This window comes from Podarcis melisellensis (assembly GCF_964234715.1).
Source record: "Podarcis melisellensis genome assembly, chromosome: 6".
NCBI classification, from domain to species: domain Eukaryota; kingdom Metazoa; phylum Chordata; class Lepidosauria; order Squamata; family Lacertidae; genus Podarcis; species Podarcis melisellensis.
Window position 1 is genome coordinate 39,686,685 of NC_138538.1, and position 19,210 is coordinate 39,705,894.

The window sequence follows — 19,210 nt, forward strand, 5'->3', positions numbered from 1 at the left end:
ATTTCTTCACTCAAGAAAGAAAATACACTCACCTCTGTGTATGTGTGTGTGTGTTTGTATGCATGTTGTATTAAGCAGGAGACTCTCTTCAGATTCTAGCTCAGCAACAGAGGAGACAATAGAGCCAGATGGTAAGGACCAACCAGAGAGGGCAGCTCCCTGTCTATAAAACCCAGATCGAAGCAGCAGGCAGTTCACACAGCCTGGGGAATCAGCTGCATTCAGATTTAGCATCTACCACCGGCACTCAAAAAGAGATCCAGGACCTTGGCATTTTGATTGATTTGCAAATGCTTAGCTTCATTCAATTTACTACGTAGGCAAAAAATCTGTGCCTGATGGTGGGATTTTAGTTATTTTAATTGTTGTTGTGTTTTTTCCTGAGACTTCTATAAAAGACTCTGAAAATTAATAGTAGTGCTGTCTGAGCTGGTCAGTGCAGAGAGGAAAGGGGGGAAAGATCTAATGGATCCCGAGAGAGTAAGGAACTAGGAAAGAAGTGAGGGGTGTGAGAGAAAAGAGACCATAAAATTCAACGAGCTATCGGATCCCAAAGCAAAGCAGGGGTGTTGATGGGCGCAGAAGAGGGAAATGAAAACTGAGCAAGATATATTGTAAACAATTCATATTCATAAAAAAGATTTGCAGCTTTCCAGGCAAATTAGAAAAGGGGATTTAAGACAAATTATATTGTTAGCTGAATCTGACTCACCTCGTGATGATAAATAGCCAGGCCAAATATTAAGGGGAGAGGGAACAGTTAAAAGAAAGATGGAAAATTAATCTGGCTTCTACAGATCTACAGTCATGAGGAGGGTGCTATTAATCTAACTACCTGATCTCTCAGAGAGTCTCATATTGCAGAACTTACTTTTCGGAAATCACCGCACTTCTTCGAATCCTAGTCAATGGGGAAGAATAGCACTGACCATAGCAGCTTTGTGAACAGATCTTTTCTGGAGAGCACCAGACTCTTTGAGCCAAAGGATGGAGATGGCAACCAGACTATCCTCCACACCCGAGACGAAGAACTCGCCAAGGCTGAGATTGGGGTCCTGGCAGCCATCCTGGTGGTGACCCTGGTGGGGAACCTGGGCGTCCTTCTGGCCATGTACCGGCTAAGGAAGAAGATGAGCCGCATGCACCTTTTCATCCTGCACCTGGGCCTGACCGACCTCGGGGTGGCGCTCTTCCAGGTCCTCCCGCAAATGATCTGGGAGGTGACCTATCGCTTCCAGGGGCCGGATCCTCTTTGCAAGGCTGTCAAGTACCTGCAGGTGCTCAGCATGTTTGCCTCCACCTACATGCTCATTGCTATGACGCTGGACCGCTATATGGCGGTGTGCCACCCGCTGCGCACCCTGCAGCAGCCCAGCTGCCAGGCTTACCAGATGATCGGGGTCACTTGGCTGCTCAGCTGCCTGCTCAGCTTGCCTCAGATCTTCATCTTCTCTCTCAGAGAGGTGCAGCAAGGCTCTGGCGTGCTGGACTGCTGGGCGGAATTCAAGTATCCCTGGGGGGCTAAAGCCTACATTACATGGATGACCTTGTGCGTCTTCGTGCTGCCGGTGGCCATCCTCACCGTCTGCTACAGCCTCATTTGCCACAAGATCTGCAAGAACCTTCGAGGGAAGACGCAGAGCTGCGGTCCTTCTCCTGCCCCTACGACTGCGGCTGCTGCTATTTCTTATACAGCCACCGTTCAGAAGGGAGCCGAGTGCCAGTCTGGCTCCCGGGTCAGCAGCGTGCGCACCATCTCGAGGGCAAAGATCCGCACTGTGAAGATGACCTTTGTCATAGTGCTGGCCTACGTCGCTTGCTGGGCTCCCTTCTTCAGCATGCAGATGTGGTCGGTGTGGGACAGGAATGCCCCGAATGACGGTGAGTGTCTTTGAGGAGGAAAGAGAGGGTCAGGATTCAAAGACTCACCCTGCTTCCCACATCACAGTCAGTGCAAGCTCTGGACCTTAGTCAGGCCTCCATGTGGTGATCAAGTATAGCTTTTTCTTTCATATCCATCCCATGGCAGATGGGGAAGTGCTCTTCTGATTAGATGAGTAAAACCACCCAGAGGAAAACAGATTTAATGCAACACTCACAAATAGGTATACAGTACGGACACACTTCAGTGACTCCCTGTCTCTCGCAGCAAATGCACACCAGCTCCTGATTTGCACATGCAACCTGGGAGAAGGAAATCTTTCATTCATTCACTCACTCACTCACTCACTCACATCAGGCAAGAAATGTTTTCCCCGACACACACCTACCTACATCTCACCCACCAGCATAGTAAGATGCAATGTCTAGGCTGATCTCTGTCACAAACAGACATTTACAACTTGTACTGTATTCTAGTAGCAACTGCATTGCTCTGCATCTCCATCTAGCTTTCATTAAGGCAACACGGAAACGACTGTTTTCTAAAAGATTTGTGTGTGGTGGGAGAGAGGGGGTGGTTTTGCCTGTACATTATTATTTTCACTACGGTTACAAGATACGTCTACAATTATGGTTTTGAAGTAAAATAATAACATCACACACTGTTGAAAAATTGGTTGCTAAAACAGAAATGCAGATGTGTGAACTTATAAGCCATCATGATTGTAGGATATACCGTCATGGTGTTTAATTTCCCTATTTTGAGTTCTTTACAGAACATGGGATCAAATTATGCTTGGATTTGTTACCTAGATAAAGATTATATAGATGTTCAAATAATACTTTTTTTTAAAAAGCAAGCAAGAGAGAGAATCATTAAAAGAACTGAGCACGAGAGCATCATCCCTGGCCTGGAGGATTTAAAATGAAACCCAAACAGTGTGGTCAACTAATCAATAGCTGAGGGTTGGTAGATAGTGGAGTCATTAGAGTGCCGGCTTTAGACTCTCAAAGACCTGAGTTCTAATCCTCCTTCAGGCACAGTCTATCCTATTTTACACATTGCATGTTGGCTCCTATGTATAACTGTGTTGAGAATCAAAGCCAGTTCCAACTACCTGCCGCATATTACCTGTAGAATACTAGCAGTGTGACAAATGTCACACCCAGACCTTCAGTATAATCCTTCCCTATGCAGGCACAGTGATTTCTGAATATGACTTAACAGAGCCCTGTATCTTACTCAGTTTCTTTTTTTTTTTTTTTTTTATAAAAATTTTTATTAAGATTTTTTACAGATACATATTTAACAAACAAAATAGGTTTCATAACATCTTTTCATTCTATTGCGGACTCCCTCACGTCTCCCGCTTCCACTTTCATCATTAAAAACAAATTTTTCCAAGCAAATTATCATCTTGTTTATACTCTTAAGTGCAATATTTAGGTTAAACTCAAATAAAAAATTATAATTTAATGGTAGACAGTTATTTCTGCTCTGGCTTCCTTGTTAGGATTCAACCAAATTACAGTACTTTTGTAAATAAATCTTAAATTTCTTCCAGTCTTCTTCAACCCTCTCCTCTCCCAGGTCGCGGATTCTGCCAGTCATCTCAGCCAGTTGCATATAGTCCATCAGCTGCATCTGCCATTCTTCCAGTGTTGGTAGATCTTGGGTTTTCCAGCTCTTAGCAATAAGTATCCTTGCCGCCGTTGTAGCGTACATAAAAAATGTTCTATCCTTCTTTAACACGTTCTGGCCGACCATGCCCAGAAGGAAGGCCTCTGGTTTCTTGGTGAAGGTATACTTAAATACCTTTTTTAATATCTTACTCAGTTTCAAGCCACACTCGCACACTCCTCTCTGTCCTCTATGCAGACAATTAAGAGGCATCTTTCACATTTAAGGACACCATTATTACATGCAATTGTATTTTACATGTCTACATCTGCCAGAGACATACCACACATTTTTTATTTTCATGGAGTTGGTGGGGGGTAAATTAACTGCCATTGTTTCCCTCTCCATTTCAGAGTCCAGCAATGCAACTTACACCATCACCATGTTACTCGCCAGCCTCAGCAGCTGCTGCAACCCCTGGATTTACATGTTCTTCAGCGGACATCTTGTTCATGATATCATGCACTTTTTCTCCTGCTGTGGGAACCTTCACTCCAACCTCAAGAGGCAATTCTCCAATGGCAGCCTCTGCAGTCGGAAAACCACTATCTTGACTCACAGCCCACAGAGCACCCTAATTGCGGCTGGTGCCGGTGTTCAGATGCAACTGGAGAGCTTGAAAGATTTCTACCAGCCCTATGAGGAGGACACAGTGACTGAATCAAGGGAGCTCTAGAGTATAAGCTTCAGCCACTGTATGGTAGTTACTCTGTGACAGGAGCTCCGAATGGTAATGGAGAGCAGAGGAACTTGATGGTCTTATCATGTATGGGATTTAAGTCTATCTTTCTGCAAGAGCTTTGTTCTGCAGAAACTTGAGAGTTGGCAAAGAATACCTGCATCCCATTTATACTTATGTGTAATATATTGTGGACTTCTAGGTAGTCCCTGTGAGAACACAGTTCTGAGCCAGGTAGATCTCTGGTCAGATCCAGCAAGGATCTCCTTATGTTCTTACCTGTCACTTTGGCTTTTCTATCAGACCTGAGCCATTTCTTTCTCAAGAATGCTGGTTGCAAACAAGCTGCTCAGTGGTAAGCTGATAGCTTTCTGTGCTCCAGCTATGGCTGCATACACAGTATGGCACATTTGAAACACATTCCCCCCCCCCAAAAAAAAGAATTCTGGGCGCTGTAGTTGACCCCTCACAAAGTTACAATCCCAAGCAATCCTACAGTGGCCAGAATTCTGTGAGAAAGGAAATAAGTTTCGAATCTGCTTTAGGCTGAAGGTGCTCAGCCTAGATGTGTGCAAAGACACAAATCCAGTTGTAACACCTCCCAGTCCCAGCCCCTCCCTCACTCCCTCACTGCTGCTTTCTCCCTCACCTCCCTAGTAACAGCAAGCATGACTCTTATTGCCCTCCACAACAGCAGGAGAAAAGAGTAGGCAGAAATCAAAATCAAAATGCTTGACCACTAGAGAGGTGGCATTGCTCTTGAACTGCTGCTCCGCCCACATTCCCCTCTGGCCACACCCACACCTGTCATCTTGTCTTGCCCACTTTTGCCTTTGGTCCCAGCCACCATTGGCAGAAGGATGCCTAGGAGAGAATGCAACCCTCAAGCTGAAGAAGATTCCTTACCCCTGACTTCATGCTCCACCATGATAGCAGGAGGCAAGTTATTACCAAGTGCAGGAGGGTTTGCTTTTGCCCTAGTTCCCTTCTCTGGTCTCCCTTTCCTCCACCACCCCTTTATAATTGGAAGACGGAAAAGTGAGGTGAAAGTGACAGCAGCCATACTTTGAACGCCACATCAGCCTCACCATCAGTCAGAATCATGTGGTGTAAAAATTCATGTTCTTCCTAAGCGGGGACAAACCAAGGTTTTGAGCTCCCCTAGAAGAATTCAAACTAAGCCTTAATATAATAATTCATAATTATGGAGTTAAATATTGCATCCAGTTATTTTGGGTTGGAGCTAAGACTCCATCTTGTAGCTTGCTATTGTGGTTACTTTCATTTTCCTATGTTGTTGTTGTTGTGTTGACCTGTTCATCAATAAACAACCTCTTGTTCTGGGCTTACAAAGTGAGTAAACTTGACTTATATTAAATAAAGAAGAACTTAACACATTCTAACAGTATTTTCTCACAGAACAATTAGAAGTGTTTATGGACATTCCAGCTATTACAGCTTCTCAGTCAATTTGTGTCAATGGCTTCACTGCCTCAAGCGCAAAGCAATACTATAAGGATTGACTTTAAATAATATACAAAACACCTACTGCTAAGTCCATACCCCTTCCCCAGCCTTTGCTGTCCCACGTGTAATGAAATACTACTTTACCCTAGCATACATGGTTTATTTTATTTTTTTCAGAAAAAGGGGAGGGGGGTACAATGCAAGAGAGACCAAAGCTTTTTACTTTATGACAATATATTTCTATCAAGCTTTATATGTCATGTTATAATAGTTTATGAAGAAAGGCCATTTTTTGGCAATGCATTTTTATTTGGGGGGTGGGGTAATTGCAGAGCTGTCACTCCTTCTGTACATTGCATTGACTAGCTTTTCAATCTTGGCTACATTTTAGGATTGAGGAAATGAATGTAAGCTGTTGGTTTTTACAGTATCTGCCCTGGACTGGCTTTTCAGAGATTATTAAATTCATTATAAATTGCAGCTGTTTGGAATCTATTCAATTAAATCGGATTAAAAAGATTAAATAAAATTAATCGTGGATTTAAATCCAATTCAAGTTTCACTATTGCTAACAGTTATAACAATGTAGCATCCAATAAGTATAAGCTATCCATCAGCCCTGCCATGAAGCATATGGAGCAGATCTGCAAAAGGATATTACACTTCCAATATTTGCAATATGTTTCTGAAAACATCTCACTAAGCTTCGTGGGTGGCAGATGCCATCTAAATAGTCATTTATACTGTGCCTCTCCAAGCAAGAAACTTAATGCTATCCTTTTTGCCAGATAGCATACATGGCATGTTTAAATGAAGGCTAAGGTTTCTGACTATGAAGCCAGCTTCAGCAAGCTGGAATGAGATTTTTTAGCATTATTTTTAGGCTAGCCATCACAGACAATTCCTTTGCCATGCCATGGGTATCACTCCCAAAGTAAAAGATGGAGATGCAAGAGGTTTGAAGGATAGTGCAGACCCATTCGGTTTCAAACAAAATATTGTATTTTGGAGTTGACTTCACCATTGACATTGCAAAAAGCATGAACAAAATACATTTCAAGCACATGACTTCCCTCAAAATCGTAACCCTGTGAAGGGAAAATTATAGTTACCGAGGTTCTTTGGGGAAGTGTGTATGGTGTATGGTGTGTACACAACCAAAATTATTTGGGAAGGCCTGGCTTGTATTTGGGAACAGCTTAAGCACCAAATAAAAATGAAGGTGGAATTTCCTTTTTACAGAGAGCAAGACTCCCCGTAGGAATACAACACAAATAGCAAAGGGTCAACCTTTCGATTTCCCAAACTAAAATATGAAACTACAATACTACAATACACACAGATCCTCTGTGTTGTTTACAGACAGAATTAAAGATATAAAAATAGGGAGTTTTGGTCATTATTTTTACTCATTTTAAATAAATAGAAATGTCACTTTTTATTTGACGTCTACTTTGCAATTTTCTCTTTTATATATCTGCCAGAAAAGATTTCACTTCGTGCATCTGATGAAATGCATAGCTGTCAAGTGTCCCTTATTTGAAGGGACAGTCCCTTATTCCAGTGCCATGTCCTGCTGCTGTCCCTTATTGATGGATGTCCCTTAAATGTCCCTTAAATGATGTCCCTTAAATTTCAAAGGAAGCAGCTCCTCTCCCTCCCTCCCTGCCAGCCAGGGAGGAGGGAGGCTCCAACTGTGTTGCTTGGCTGTGTTGCTCACCCAATAAGAAGTCTAAGAATGACTGGGGGGGTGGAGCTTGCTTGCCTTGTGTGTGGCTAGTTAATGCAAGCTGAGGAAGTTTTTGAATGCTGGACGCCATTTTGTTGCATGTGCTGCTGCAAACTTTGCAGCGCAAAGCCAGGCTGGGGAGCCATCTTAAGCTGAGGCTGCATAGGCCTTGTGGTGCATTTGATTCAGATTCTATTCAGTTGAACCTCTGGTTACAAAGTTGGTTGGACAGTGTTCTCGAAGCTACCAGCATGAGTTTGACCAGACTGCAGGAGGACAGGAAGACTGGAGTGCCTGGAACAGGTGAGGCTGCAGGTCCCTTATTTTGGCTGCTGGTCCCTTATTTTCAAGGCTGCTGGTCCCTTATTTTCAAATCTGTCAGTTGACAGCTATGGATGAAATGGGCTTGAGTTCACAAAAGCTTATGCCTTCATCTGTACTGAAGAAGGCAATGCATGAACAGCTGGTCCTACTTAGGTCTGAATGAGAAGCAAGGGGGCAAGAGCGTGATCAGAAACCAGCTTTTCTTTCCTAGGGAGACACATTCTCATAGTGTCTGTGATCACTTAGATCTTCATTGCTTCTTCCCGAGCTGGTGCCATTCATGGGATCTTGGAACACAATGGTTGTATAATTGATTTCATCTGACCCAGAATGCTGAAGTACAGGTAAAGCATGCTGAAATTCAAACATACAGGGTAATAGTCAATTGTGGGTCAAGAATACCAACATACAGTCACTCTGTACCACTGTGTGATTATGCCAATCCCCTGTATTATGCAAGAGCTGGTATAGCATAGTGATGACTAGACCATTAGAGAACTGTAAGGATTAAGAATGTAAGATGTTAGTAGCACAAGCCATCATGGCAAAGAAGTACTGTCTTTTGTCTCTTCTGAATCATCTAACATGCAGCTTCCTTGGATGAATCTAGCTTCTAGGACTGAGAGAGACATAGGTCCACAATGACTCTCTCTTTAGATCTTTTCAGACAACTTCGCTACTTGTTCCACCAGCTAGTGAAGTAACTCCCTTTGAGGTACACGATAACATTTCGATTATCTCCACTTTGACTACCTTGATCTCCTGATTGTATATTCACAGTATACATCAGAGCCTGTACCATCTCATGTAATCAATAGCCTTGTTTATATGAATATTTTGGGATGTCCTCTAATACTGTATATTGTTTCGTTTTACTACATCTCTGAAAGATAAATAAAATCTTAACCATTATTTTTAAGAATAAAGGAATGATTTGTTACGAAATATCCTTGCAATTTGCACAAAAAGCCTCTAAGTCATGATAGTCTAACTTAAGATTAGCATCAGCATAGCAATCGTTGCAATTCAGATGAGATGCAGCTGAAGGAAACGCCATTACCTTTCTAGCAAGAGAGCACAGTGAGCTTTCTGAGCTGCTACCTATGACAAAGAAAAAACATTATTGCCATAACAGTTTAAGTATTTGAGATAGGCAGAAGGGAGATTGGATTTGAAAGCAGAGACAAAAACAGCTATGCTATGGGTGGGATTCAACATTTATAGGGGAGGTGTTTGACTTGCATACTGTGAAACAAGATGAGAGTGAATTTCATGCATAGATGTGGGGCAAATGAAGAACAACCAACTCCCTCCGTCCACAGGTGAATGAAGGGTGGTTTTAGAGATTTTAAATAAATGCAATATACTTCCTGATGAATGTCCTTAGGATCTATAAGATTCTAGGTTGCTTGCCAAGCTTTGTCTAAGGTACAGTTTCAGAGATCCCTACTTCTAATACCTTCTGACCAGAGAAAGGGTTTTTGTGGTTCCTAGCAAATCAGATCACCCTGGCCCCAAGAGATCTTATAACTTTTGGATCCCATCCCAAAGTTTATTAAGCAATTCAGCTTTTGTCTGAAGGACCATAGGAACTATCTACAGCTACCAGCATTTGACTGTGGCTAGAGATATTAATTGATTTTGTATTTTAGCACCTGACACACCTGCCAACGTATGTTGGTGGTATCTGTGAGTTCTTGGAAAGGGATGGGTCTGGCAGAGCAAGCTTTGGCTGAGAAAATAACACGTTAGAAAATGAAATGCTTTTTGGTCAGTGTGTATACATTTTGCCATTTCAGACAAGGGGACAGCTGTTGATTGTCACACTGGAAGATTCTTTTCCAAGCTGAGGACTTGCCTGCCATGCAACTGTCTATTTGAAAATGTGGTCCTTGTCCCTGCTGGGCTTGGCTTGGGTTTCTCGGCCACGGAGAGGGCAACTCCAGGTGAGAGGATGGCATATTCCCAGCTAAGGCATTCCCAGCTAAGGCATTGTTGGGCTTCTTTGCTCTGAACCCAGGCTGTCTTCTTCCATGGTGTTTATAGGCATGTTGCTCTGAAACAGAGAGTGCAGTCCTAGTTAGGATAATACTCCAGTAAGAAACTAGGAGTCCCCCTCCTCAGAGGCTTCTGCTCCCATCTCACCATGGCACACACATGGTCAGGGTCAGCATCAGACCCACCACTGATCTCATGAGTTTGCCCCCAGCCCCTTCTTGCACTTACAAGCAATGGGGGAGATATGGTCTCCTCTGCTAGACCAGGTCAGGACAATGGGAAGCAGTGCTACTAGTGAGAACTATTGAATGAAACCTCACTAAGGGCATCTCACCCTTGCTTTCAGTGGAGCTACTCTGAACAGAACTCGAATCTGGATCCAACATATAAGGCCTTATAGCCCCAAACCAACTCTAGTCTATTGTGCATATGGGATCAGCACTGTGCACAGTTCAAGGTCATCAGCATAAAACAAAGCAGCTACAACAATTTAAACAAGTTCAGACAAGCATAAAATCATGCCAGGGAGAATTTGGTGCAAAGACTAGTGGGCTGCAACAGAAAGGCATGGGAGAATGAGGCAGTCTTCACCTGGTGCCTAAAATATCATAGTGTGGGCGCCAGGCAAGCCTCTCTGGGGAAAGCATTCCTAAGTGGGACCCTCTCCTTGGTAACCACCTGCCTCAGGTGAACCTGTATAGGTGAACCTGTACAAGGATTTCTAAAAGAGATATCAAGGGCAGGATGCCAGTGGTGGGTTGGGTTAGAGGCAGAAGTGGATGGGGACTGTTTCCTCTGCACACTAGACTACATTCCACACAAATCAGAGTTTTCTGTTCATCCATCCTGCCATTCTTAAGATTCCTTACCTGCTTCCATTACCATAGTAAAGGTAAAGGCACCCCTGACCATTAGGTCCAGTCATGGCCGACTCTGGGGTTGCGGCACTCATCTCACTTTATTGGCCGAGGGAGCCGGCGTACAGCTTCCGGGTCATGTGGCCAGCATGACTATGCCGCTTCTGGTGAACCAGAGCAGCACATGGAAACGCCGTTTACCTTCCTGCTAGAGTGGTACCTATTTATCTACTTGCACTTTGATGTGCTTTCAAATTGCTAGGTTGGCAGGAGCAGGGACTGAACAACAGGAGCTCACCCCGTCGCGGGGATTCAAACCCCTGACCTTCTGATCGGCAAGTCCTAGGCTCTGTGGTTTAACCCACAGTGCCACCCATGTCCCTCCATTACCATAAGGTCTTCATAAAATATACTAGTATAAAAAAACAAAAAAGTGTAAAAATAATTTAAAAGAGTTTGACATCCACACAACTCTTCATTGAGGTGAGCAAAAGATGTTATCACAGTTCAAGGAGACCTTCCAGCCCAGCAAAAGCAGTTGAGGGCAACTGGGCCTGTTGTGGGTCGTGTCGAGGACCACATATTGCCCATGGGCTTCAGGTGCTCCACCCCTAATGTAGGATCATCAGGTTTCCTCTGTTCATTCATGGTACAAAACTTCCATATATGAATGGGATGATGATGATCCAAGAGAACTGCTACATAGGGTGCAGTAAAGTAGCAAATGGATGAATTACAGAAAGCTAGTGAAGGGTTGTCACTATGCTAAGCAGGGCAGCTGCGTCAAAAGTAAATAGCTCAGGAATGGAATAGAACAGACCAAGGCTGAGCTCATATAAATTAAAACTTGTACAGGACAGTGTTACCTATTTTCCTGCAGAGTTTGGCATAGACTAGTACAACCACAGCAACACAGACTATGGAGGTTACGGTAGATATGACAATGCTTTCCCACAGCTTGGTACATCTAAGAAGAAGAACAGATTGATATTGTTAAGGCTCACAAGGCAGGGTGGTTGATACATACTTGCAGCAAGAACATTGTTTTTTGTGCCTGATCCAAAGTTCCAATGCACACCAGGCATAGAGTTCCATGAACTGGCATCTCCATGTATTAGACAGAAGCCCTGCACCATATTTCTCTATGAAGATCCTATAATTTAACAATTATCCACATTTTTAGAAGCAAGATCCCTGTCTTTGAGAAAAGCTGTCTTTCTATACAGCGCAATGCTGGCCCCACTAAGTTTTACAGCAGGAGTGGGGAACCTGTAGTCCTCCAGATGCTACTGAACTACAACTCCTATCATCCCTAAAACTGGCCATCCTGGCTGGGGCTGATGGGAATTGGAGTCCAACACCATCTGGAGGGCTACTGGTTCCCCTCCCCTGTTTCAGAGAAACCGTGTGGAAGGTGCCATACATTATCATTCTAATGACAAAAAAAACAGGATTGTTTTGAACTACTTTGGAATAATTATACAATTATATATTAGACTTATATTAGACTTACAGTGCATTCCAAACCCAAGATCCGCTGGGATAAACAAGTTCAAACTAGGCAGATCTTGAGCTGTTCTGGGGATACACTGGTATTGACTACACAATCCAGCAGAATTGGAGCTATGATGGCTCAGCTGGGACTCAGAGAATGGAACATGAGCTGGCAGAATTTACATGAGCAAAAGTCCGCAAAAGGGAGCATTTCAGGAGTGTGGCATGTTCATTGGGACTGGTAGGATAGAAAGCAAGGAAGTTGACAGTAGGTGGCGCCAGAGTCAGTGACAGGCAGGGCAACACTGAGATTAAGAAGGAGGAAGATGACACACAGTGCCAGCCCCTGGACTGGTTGTAAGTAAAAAGTCAGGGCAGGTGGGGGCTGGCTAAGGGTGGGTTGAGGTTGGTGGGGCGGTACCCCATTCACCCCAGTTGGCCAGCCTCCACAGCTTACACCTCCTGCAAACCTCTTTCAGCTCAGCCATGCGACCTGGCAACCTGGAGGATTTCCCCCTGGCCCCAAAGGTGCTGTAAATCAAACTCTGTTTAAAAGGATTGTTTAAAGGATTGTTTAAAGAACTTATGAAGTGGTTTATCACTGTTGATCATGGTGTAAGCATAAGACTGACATAACTTAAACACGACATGGGATTCTCCATTTTGAACCTTGCTTGACCTTGGTACAAGCCTGATACCAGCCTCCTCTTAGGAAATACTTCACACCTTGTAAAAGTCAGCACATGCCAATCAAGTCGCTAGCAAAGTCTATTCAAACTCCTGAATGGGTGCCTTCACATTAATGGTGGTGCAGGAGGCAGACAAAGAGATGGCCAGGTTTGGTTAATGGAGGCTATCCCAGCTTTATAACTCTTTTGATAAGCAAAACACAACGTAAAAATACATGATAAAGCACAAAAAACATGATAAAAACAAGAACATTTACCCAACTTTGGGAAGGCAACACAAGGAATGGGGGCGGGGAGTCACATTTGGGCTTTGCTCCCCCCTGCGTGACAAGGCAGTGTGTGGCCTGTGGGCTCTGTGTCAAACTGTCTGGCCCAGTTGGTATGAAAAGTTGGACTGCCCTGCACTAGCACAATGGGGATTCCACCCACCCACCCAAATTGGTCTTGGGGCTTAGGAGAAGCACATAGGGGGGAGAAGAGCGGAGATCATAATGTGTGGTGGTGTCTATGCTGACAGAACGATCATAGTAGTGCCACACTGAATTCTACCAAATAGCAAGAGTTATCCAAGAGGATTTCTGTGATGATTTGTGCAATAACTCCTTGACACAAACTAACTTACTCCTCACTCATTCTTTTGGCAAAGTGTCTGGACAAGCCCACAGCTCCTCCTGCAACTGCTGAGTTGCTCAGACTCCTAGCAAGAAAAAGAAGATGCATCAAAACAAACATACGTGCTTGTAGTTAGCTCTGAAATTGAAAGAACTAATTCAAACTGTTATACATTGTCCCACCGATGTGCCCTGCCCTTGTTTGTGCCTTTAAGAATATCCACTGGGCCTCCATCATGTCTAAGTGGAGAGGTGACTTTTCTCACTCCCCCAGCCTGGCCATGTCTAGATACACAAGCTAAGGAATGCTCATGGCCTAGCAGGGACCACTTTGAGAGTACCGTATTTTTCTGTGTATAAGACTAGGGTTTTTTTACCCAAAAACAAATAAAGGCTTAAAATTGGGGCCGTCTTATAGGGGTAGAGCTGAGGGGTGTTTTCTTAATCTGGAGTCCCCCCAAATAGGGGCTGTCTTATACATGGTGGCATCTTATACACAGAAAAATATGGTAATTAAGATTTTGATGGCCCCCATCTTCTTGCCATTGACACACACACCATAAATTAAAAACCCCAAGAATATGGGAACTGTGGTTTGTTAAGGGTGTTGTAACTCTGTGAGCACTCAGGCATTACATGCATGAGATAGCACTGGTGGAAATTAGCACTAAACGTTCCTTTACATTCTCCCATTCTGCTTTGTTGGCTCCCAGCCTTTGAGAAGACAAAATAGATAATTGCATTTTAAGGAGCATACAATAATTGCCAAACACATTCATCAAAATTGAATATTCATGTACTGAGATAACATTTTGAAACTTCTGAGAGAATCACGAGGGAAATCAATTTGAACTTATTATTATTTTAAGTGATCCTCAGTTAACAGAAAATTTGCTTCCTTTTTCAAGCTATAGTGATGGATACAGTGGCTAGCTAATGCATCTTCATTCATGCTTCATTTATAGAAAAGGCTGACACACATAGAACGTGGAATTTTTCAACCTGTCTAAATTCAGTGTTTATTGGACTGGGCCTTCCTATGTTTTCACCCTGATTGAGCCAATCCATCTGTTCACAGTCACCCTGTAATATTAGAGGGCTTTCTCCACTGCAGAATACCCTCACTTCTGAGATATTACTGGCACCAACCCTGATTTTCTTTTGATTCCAGATTAAGACCTGGTTGCTTTGACAGTCATTAGGGATTTTTAATTGTTGAACATAGTCTGGTAATTTTAAGATTGCTGATGTTACCTAAGGATTTTATCTTTTTTGTTAAAATTGTGTTTTAGATGGAATTATTGTACCCCGCATGAGACCAATTTGATAGTTTTAATAAATAAAAACAATTAAAAATCATATGTGAAAGAAGGGTTGCTGTTTGATGTGTTGACTTACAAATCCTAAATGTTAGAATTAGTGAATCAGGACATCAAACAGAGTGGCTGGGGAAACCCAGCCAGATGGGCAGTGTATAAATAATAAAATTATTATTATTATTATTACTCTTCTTTCCAAACCCAAAGCACAGAGACTGTGCACCAACAATTTGGCTTGTTCAGGATGAAATTATATGTGTGAACAGCAGTAATATTGGACCATGTGAGGCAGTTGGATTTGCTTTCCATGAAAGGAAAGGAAAAGGTTAGTTATCTAACTTATTGTGGTATTTGTACTCCCAATCACTAATTTTAATGTAACTGTTTTAATAAATATATTTATTAACCACTTAATACCAAAATATTCTCTAGGAGTTTTACAAAAGCTAAACCAAAGAGAATATAAAGTAAACAACAGGACCATAAATATATGTCATCTAAAACACAATCCCCTGTAATAATTTTTTTAAAAAGCGAAAACATAGAAGCACACTTTAAGAGCCAGAGAAAGCCTTTCCGAACAGATGTGTATGCAATTTGAAGTTCATCACAGTTAGTGCCTGCAAGTGGGAGAATATTTATGAGGGTCAGTGCCCTGCTACTAAGAAAGGATTAAACAATAATCTACCAGTGATGGCATAGTCAGTAAGGTCTTCCCTGAAGATCTTAAGGTTCATTTGTTCTTGCTTGGGAATGTTACATCCCAGTTCAGCCAGGTTTAGCAGAAAGCATCTTGTAGATGAGGTGCTACTCTCAACTGACACTTTCAGCCATCAGGAACCTGATTGTGACCATCCATTGGCCTTATGCATGTTACTGCATTCTGCGGAAGTATACTGGGCTTTGAAGCTAATGAGAGAGAATTTTTTTGTGAATAGTGCCCACTGCTATGCATAACTGGTACTTTCTTGAGTTTGGCCTTTGACTTCTGAACTAAAAATTCAGCTTTGACTGCTCTTGGGTTCCGATGTTGTCCCCTAGTGAGGATGATAAAGGATCTTAGGCAGCTCTGGATGAAGATGAAGATGGGGGAATGGACGCATAATTTCTTTTTCTTAATATTTGTCATGACAGCAAAAAAAAAATTGTATCCCGAAGAAAACGAAGAGCTTCTTTAATGTGTGATGGCTCATCACAATTTATATGCTGCTATTAATTATAATGTAATTTTACCGTGGCATTTGCTTCCATTTATCAGTGACTATCTCAAGATCTCTACAGAACAGAGAGTCTTCCATTTATCACACTGAAAGAATCTTGCTGCCGATGGAAAGGGAGGTTTTGTTTTATTTGATTCGGTTTCAACATTTTGTATGCAATGCTCATTGCAACTTTCCCAACAATTACATTTTTCTCTGGGAGTTTAACTGGTGAGCACCATGCAGCTCCACTGTGGTGCTCTTGCCATTAGTTCTTGCCTTAAATTAGAATTTTAGGGGATCCTCGTCTCAGTGTACATTTTCCATCTTGGCTCCTCAAATGCTTTAGTGCTAATTGTAATTATTATCCAGAATTTTGTTTCTCAAAAGCCTCACTTCCTGTTCAACTGCATCAGGGTTTCGAAAGCAAAATGAAAACTACTTCTTTATTCTGTATTATTCAGACCACATCTGAAGCACCACATCTAACTGGAATCAATAGCAAATGTTGCCTTTCGCCCACAAATTTCACTGCACTGAAAGTGCAAAGCACAATCAACCAAACACCATTTCTGCATAAGCCACTTCCAATAGGAGGTTTGTTTTCAACTTGTGTTATCTCCTGGATTTCAGCTGCATTTTGTGATTCGTTATGCATTACATCTTTGTGATGAAGAAATCTGATGTGGAGGATTATTTGGGGTAATACAAAACTTCCCAGGTTCATTAGAGATAGGAAACACCTCTGTTTGAAACCATTGAGAGGTCCTGCCAGCCAGTATAGGCAGGGGATGAGGAACCAGCAGTCCTCCACATGTCGTTGGGCTCCAGCCCCAGTCAGCATGGCCAGTGGATGATGGGAGTTGCAGTTCAGCAACATTTAGAGAGGCATGGGCTTTGCATCCCTGGTACAGTCAATACTGAACGAGATGGACCAATGGTCCAATTTGATATAAAGTAGCTTCCCACATATGTTGTGGGAAATGGATCAGTACATAGATAAATAAACAGATATGCAATGAAACTGATTACACTTCATATAAAAATGGAAAATATTATACCCAAAGCTGTTGCAGAGAGCATTCACATAGAAATCCATTTCCTTTCCTTTTAGACTCCTTCAGATTCTACTTACCCACTGAGTTAGGCAATCTTCACTCTAGAATACCATTCCCTGCTAGCTGTATCATGAATAATTCCATTTTGTAGTGATTCCTTCCCGCAAGGATCCTTCTGCAGTGGCAGTCATCTGCAATTGATTCATTTCCTACTGCAGCGTGAAAGCTACTATTCTGGCTGATAATGATCACAGAAATGTGGAAACGTGCAAGAGGAAATTACAAAGACCCCCTATCCAAAGATCAGTCACAGGCAGCTTTGCATAGCTGCTTAACGTTAGATTACAAAATGAGATTGGGGGGGATGGGACCGCTAGTCATATAAGGAGATATGAAATCTGCCCACCAAGTTCTCAGAAGTTGTCTTGCCTTGAGGAAGAGGCTTCGGTTTTTCTTCCCTATTCTCAGAGCACCTTAGCATTTCAGTGGGTGCAGGGTTTGGATGCTATGCTATGATTGTAGCGGTGAGAACAGGGGTTGCCAACCTTTCTGAGCCTATGGACACATTTACCAACCAGAGAAATTGTTGTGGGCATCACCCACTCACACACTGCAAGCTGTTCTAGTAGCTGCAACATAATGCTAATTTCAGAAGGGGAAGGGAGCGGACCCTTTGGGCACCAAGGAAGGCCTCTGCAGGTCCATGGGGTGCCTTGTTGGCAACCCCTGGGTTTGAGTGTCGGACCAGGGCTGGGGTGATCTGGGTTCAAATCCCCACTCTGCTATGAAGCTCACAGTTACCTTTCCTCAACCTAACAGACCTCACAGGGTTGTTGGGAGAATAAAAGTCAGGCAGTGGGGGGCGCGGAGAGACAGAAGCATCTATAAATCAACCTGTTAGGAAGATTAGGATAACAGTGTCAAGAGTGCAAATATGTGGGTCTTCAGGGTGTCAAGGGTGCAAATATGTGGGTCTTCTGTCTGTCAACCATTTTCATTGTCTGTGTGACAACCAGGAATGCTATGAGTGGTCCTCGCCCCCCCCCCCAAGTTCTGGATTCTCTTTCTTTAAGACTCATAGTGTAGGTTACTTAGAAGATAAAATGTTTTCTTTTCTTTTTATGCTCTCTTTCTAATTCTCCCTGATGCTTAAGCTTTCGTAATAGAGCGTATTAGTTTGGAATGTGGGCTTGGTGCTCCCTGTGTGGTAGATCACTGGTTCATGCTGCGTGCTCTGGTCCCTGGGAGGCAATGGGAAAACAGGCTGGGATGGGGCTGGGATGGTATTACCTAGACAGATTTAGCTGTTGATTGCTCTCCCAGGTAAAAACTTACAAATCTTGGAGCCCCCACTACCACCACCACTCAACATATTGGGTAGACAGTGGGATGGTAGCAGTAAACATACATGTGAGGAAGATGTGCTGCAGGTCAGGTGGGTCCATTTGCCACAAGAAAGCAGCAATGTTAAAAGAACAGCACAGCACAGGAATATATAAAGCTGCTTTAAATACAACAGTTGCAATTTTAGCCTTTCCCTGGAACGCATTCAGCAAAATGCACATAGACACACATTTCACCATCCATGAATGTTGGACATCCAATGGATAGCCCATTGTTTGGGTAGCAAAGAGCCTGCCTCCTCTTTGCCTGCATAGGGAGAGGAGAGTGTTTTGCAAGCGAGGAGCCTGCTGCATCTGTAAGGGAATATTGAATAGATGATGCTCTTTGATTGCTTGATGTTAGATTGGGTAATTTTTCAGTTCATCTACCTTTCTAAGATCCTGTAATGCAAGAGGCAATATATTTGCTTGACAGTGACGGCAATGAAGGCCACATTGCATCAGAGGGTTCGTAATCTGATGCTTTGCTATCAGAACTGTTCTTTTTCCTGTGTAGCCTCATGACTTCCTTTGGTATTTTGTTTCCTGATACTGATGAAACTTGGATGCCAGCTGAAGGCTATTTTCAGATGAGATGAATGACAAAGGATGTTGTGAATAAGATCACAGAGTAGGTCTTCAAGACACATTTTATAAGCAAAAACTATGCTTCAACTACAAACCCATTAAAGAATCATTATATCAAACATCAGCATACCAAAAATAGTCATATGAAAGAGAACCGCACTATAGGGCCAACTGCATTTTGACATTTGAGGCTTTGAATATCTGTAGGGCCGGTTTTGTACTTCAACTTTGCACAGACATTATTTGTATCTGTC

General features: G+C 42.8%; 2 protein-coding genes across 2 annotated transcripts; one reads left to right on the forward strand and one right to left on the reverse strand.

The window, feature by feature from the left end:
• The first annotated feature begins 869 nt into the window (after positions 1 to 869).
• Positions 870 to 4,565, forward strand: AVPR1B (arginine vasopressin receptor 1B). Its single transcript, XM_081914525.1, has 2 exons — positions 870 to 1,881; positions 3,916 to 4,565. The coding sequence occupies exons 1-2, from the start codon at positions 909 to 911 to the stop codon at positions 4,236 to 4,238; spliced, it is 1,296 nt and encodes a 431-aa protein (XP_081770651.1). The 5' UTR covers positions 870 to 908; the 3' UTR covers positions 4,239 to 4,565.
• Positions 4,566 to 7,837: 3,272 nt separating this feature from the next.
• On the reverse strand, positions 7,838 to 17,218 carry LOC309372666 (uncharacterized protein). Its single transcript, XM_081916488.1, has 6 exons — positions 17,064 to 17,218; positions 13,422 to 13,496; positions 11,483 to 11,583; positions 9,616 to 9,817; positions 8,822 to 8,858; positions 7,838 to 8,115 (listed from the first exon to the last, which is right to left on the reverse strand). The coding sequence occupies exons 2-6, from the start codon at positions 13,430 to 13,432 to the stop codon at positions 7,969 to 7,971; spliced, it is 498 nt and encodes a 165-aa protein (XP_081772614.1). The 5' UTR covers positions 13,433 to 13,496; positions 17,064 to 17,218; the 3' UTR covers positions 7,838 to 7,968.
• Between the last annotated feature and the right edge of the window lie 1,992 nt (positions 17,219 to 19,210).

Bases quoted from the DNA above. Each gene is read 5' to 3' on its own strand.
- LOC309372666 (XM_081916488.1), bottom strand. The intron at 8,859-9,615 runs GTCCTCAGCTTG...TGTCATAGGTAG, and splicing joins GACAGTTGCATGGCAGGCAA to CAGCTCAGAAAGCTCACTGT. The intron at 8,116-8,821 runs GTAATGGCGTTT...TTTGAATTTCAG, and splicing joins TGTGCTCTCTTGCTAGAAAG to CATGCTTTACCTGTACTTCA.
- AVPR1B (XM_081914525.1), top strand. From the start codon at position 909: ATGGGGAAGAATAGCACTGACCATAGCAGCTTTGTGAACAGATCTTTT. The intron at 1,882-3,915 runs GTGAGTGTCTTT...TCTCCATTTCAG, and splicing joins CAGGAATGCCCCGAATGACG to AGTCCAGCAATGCAACTTAC.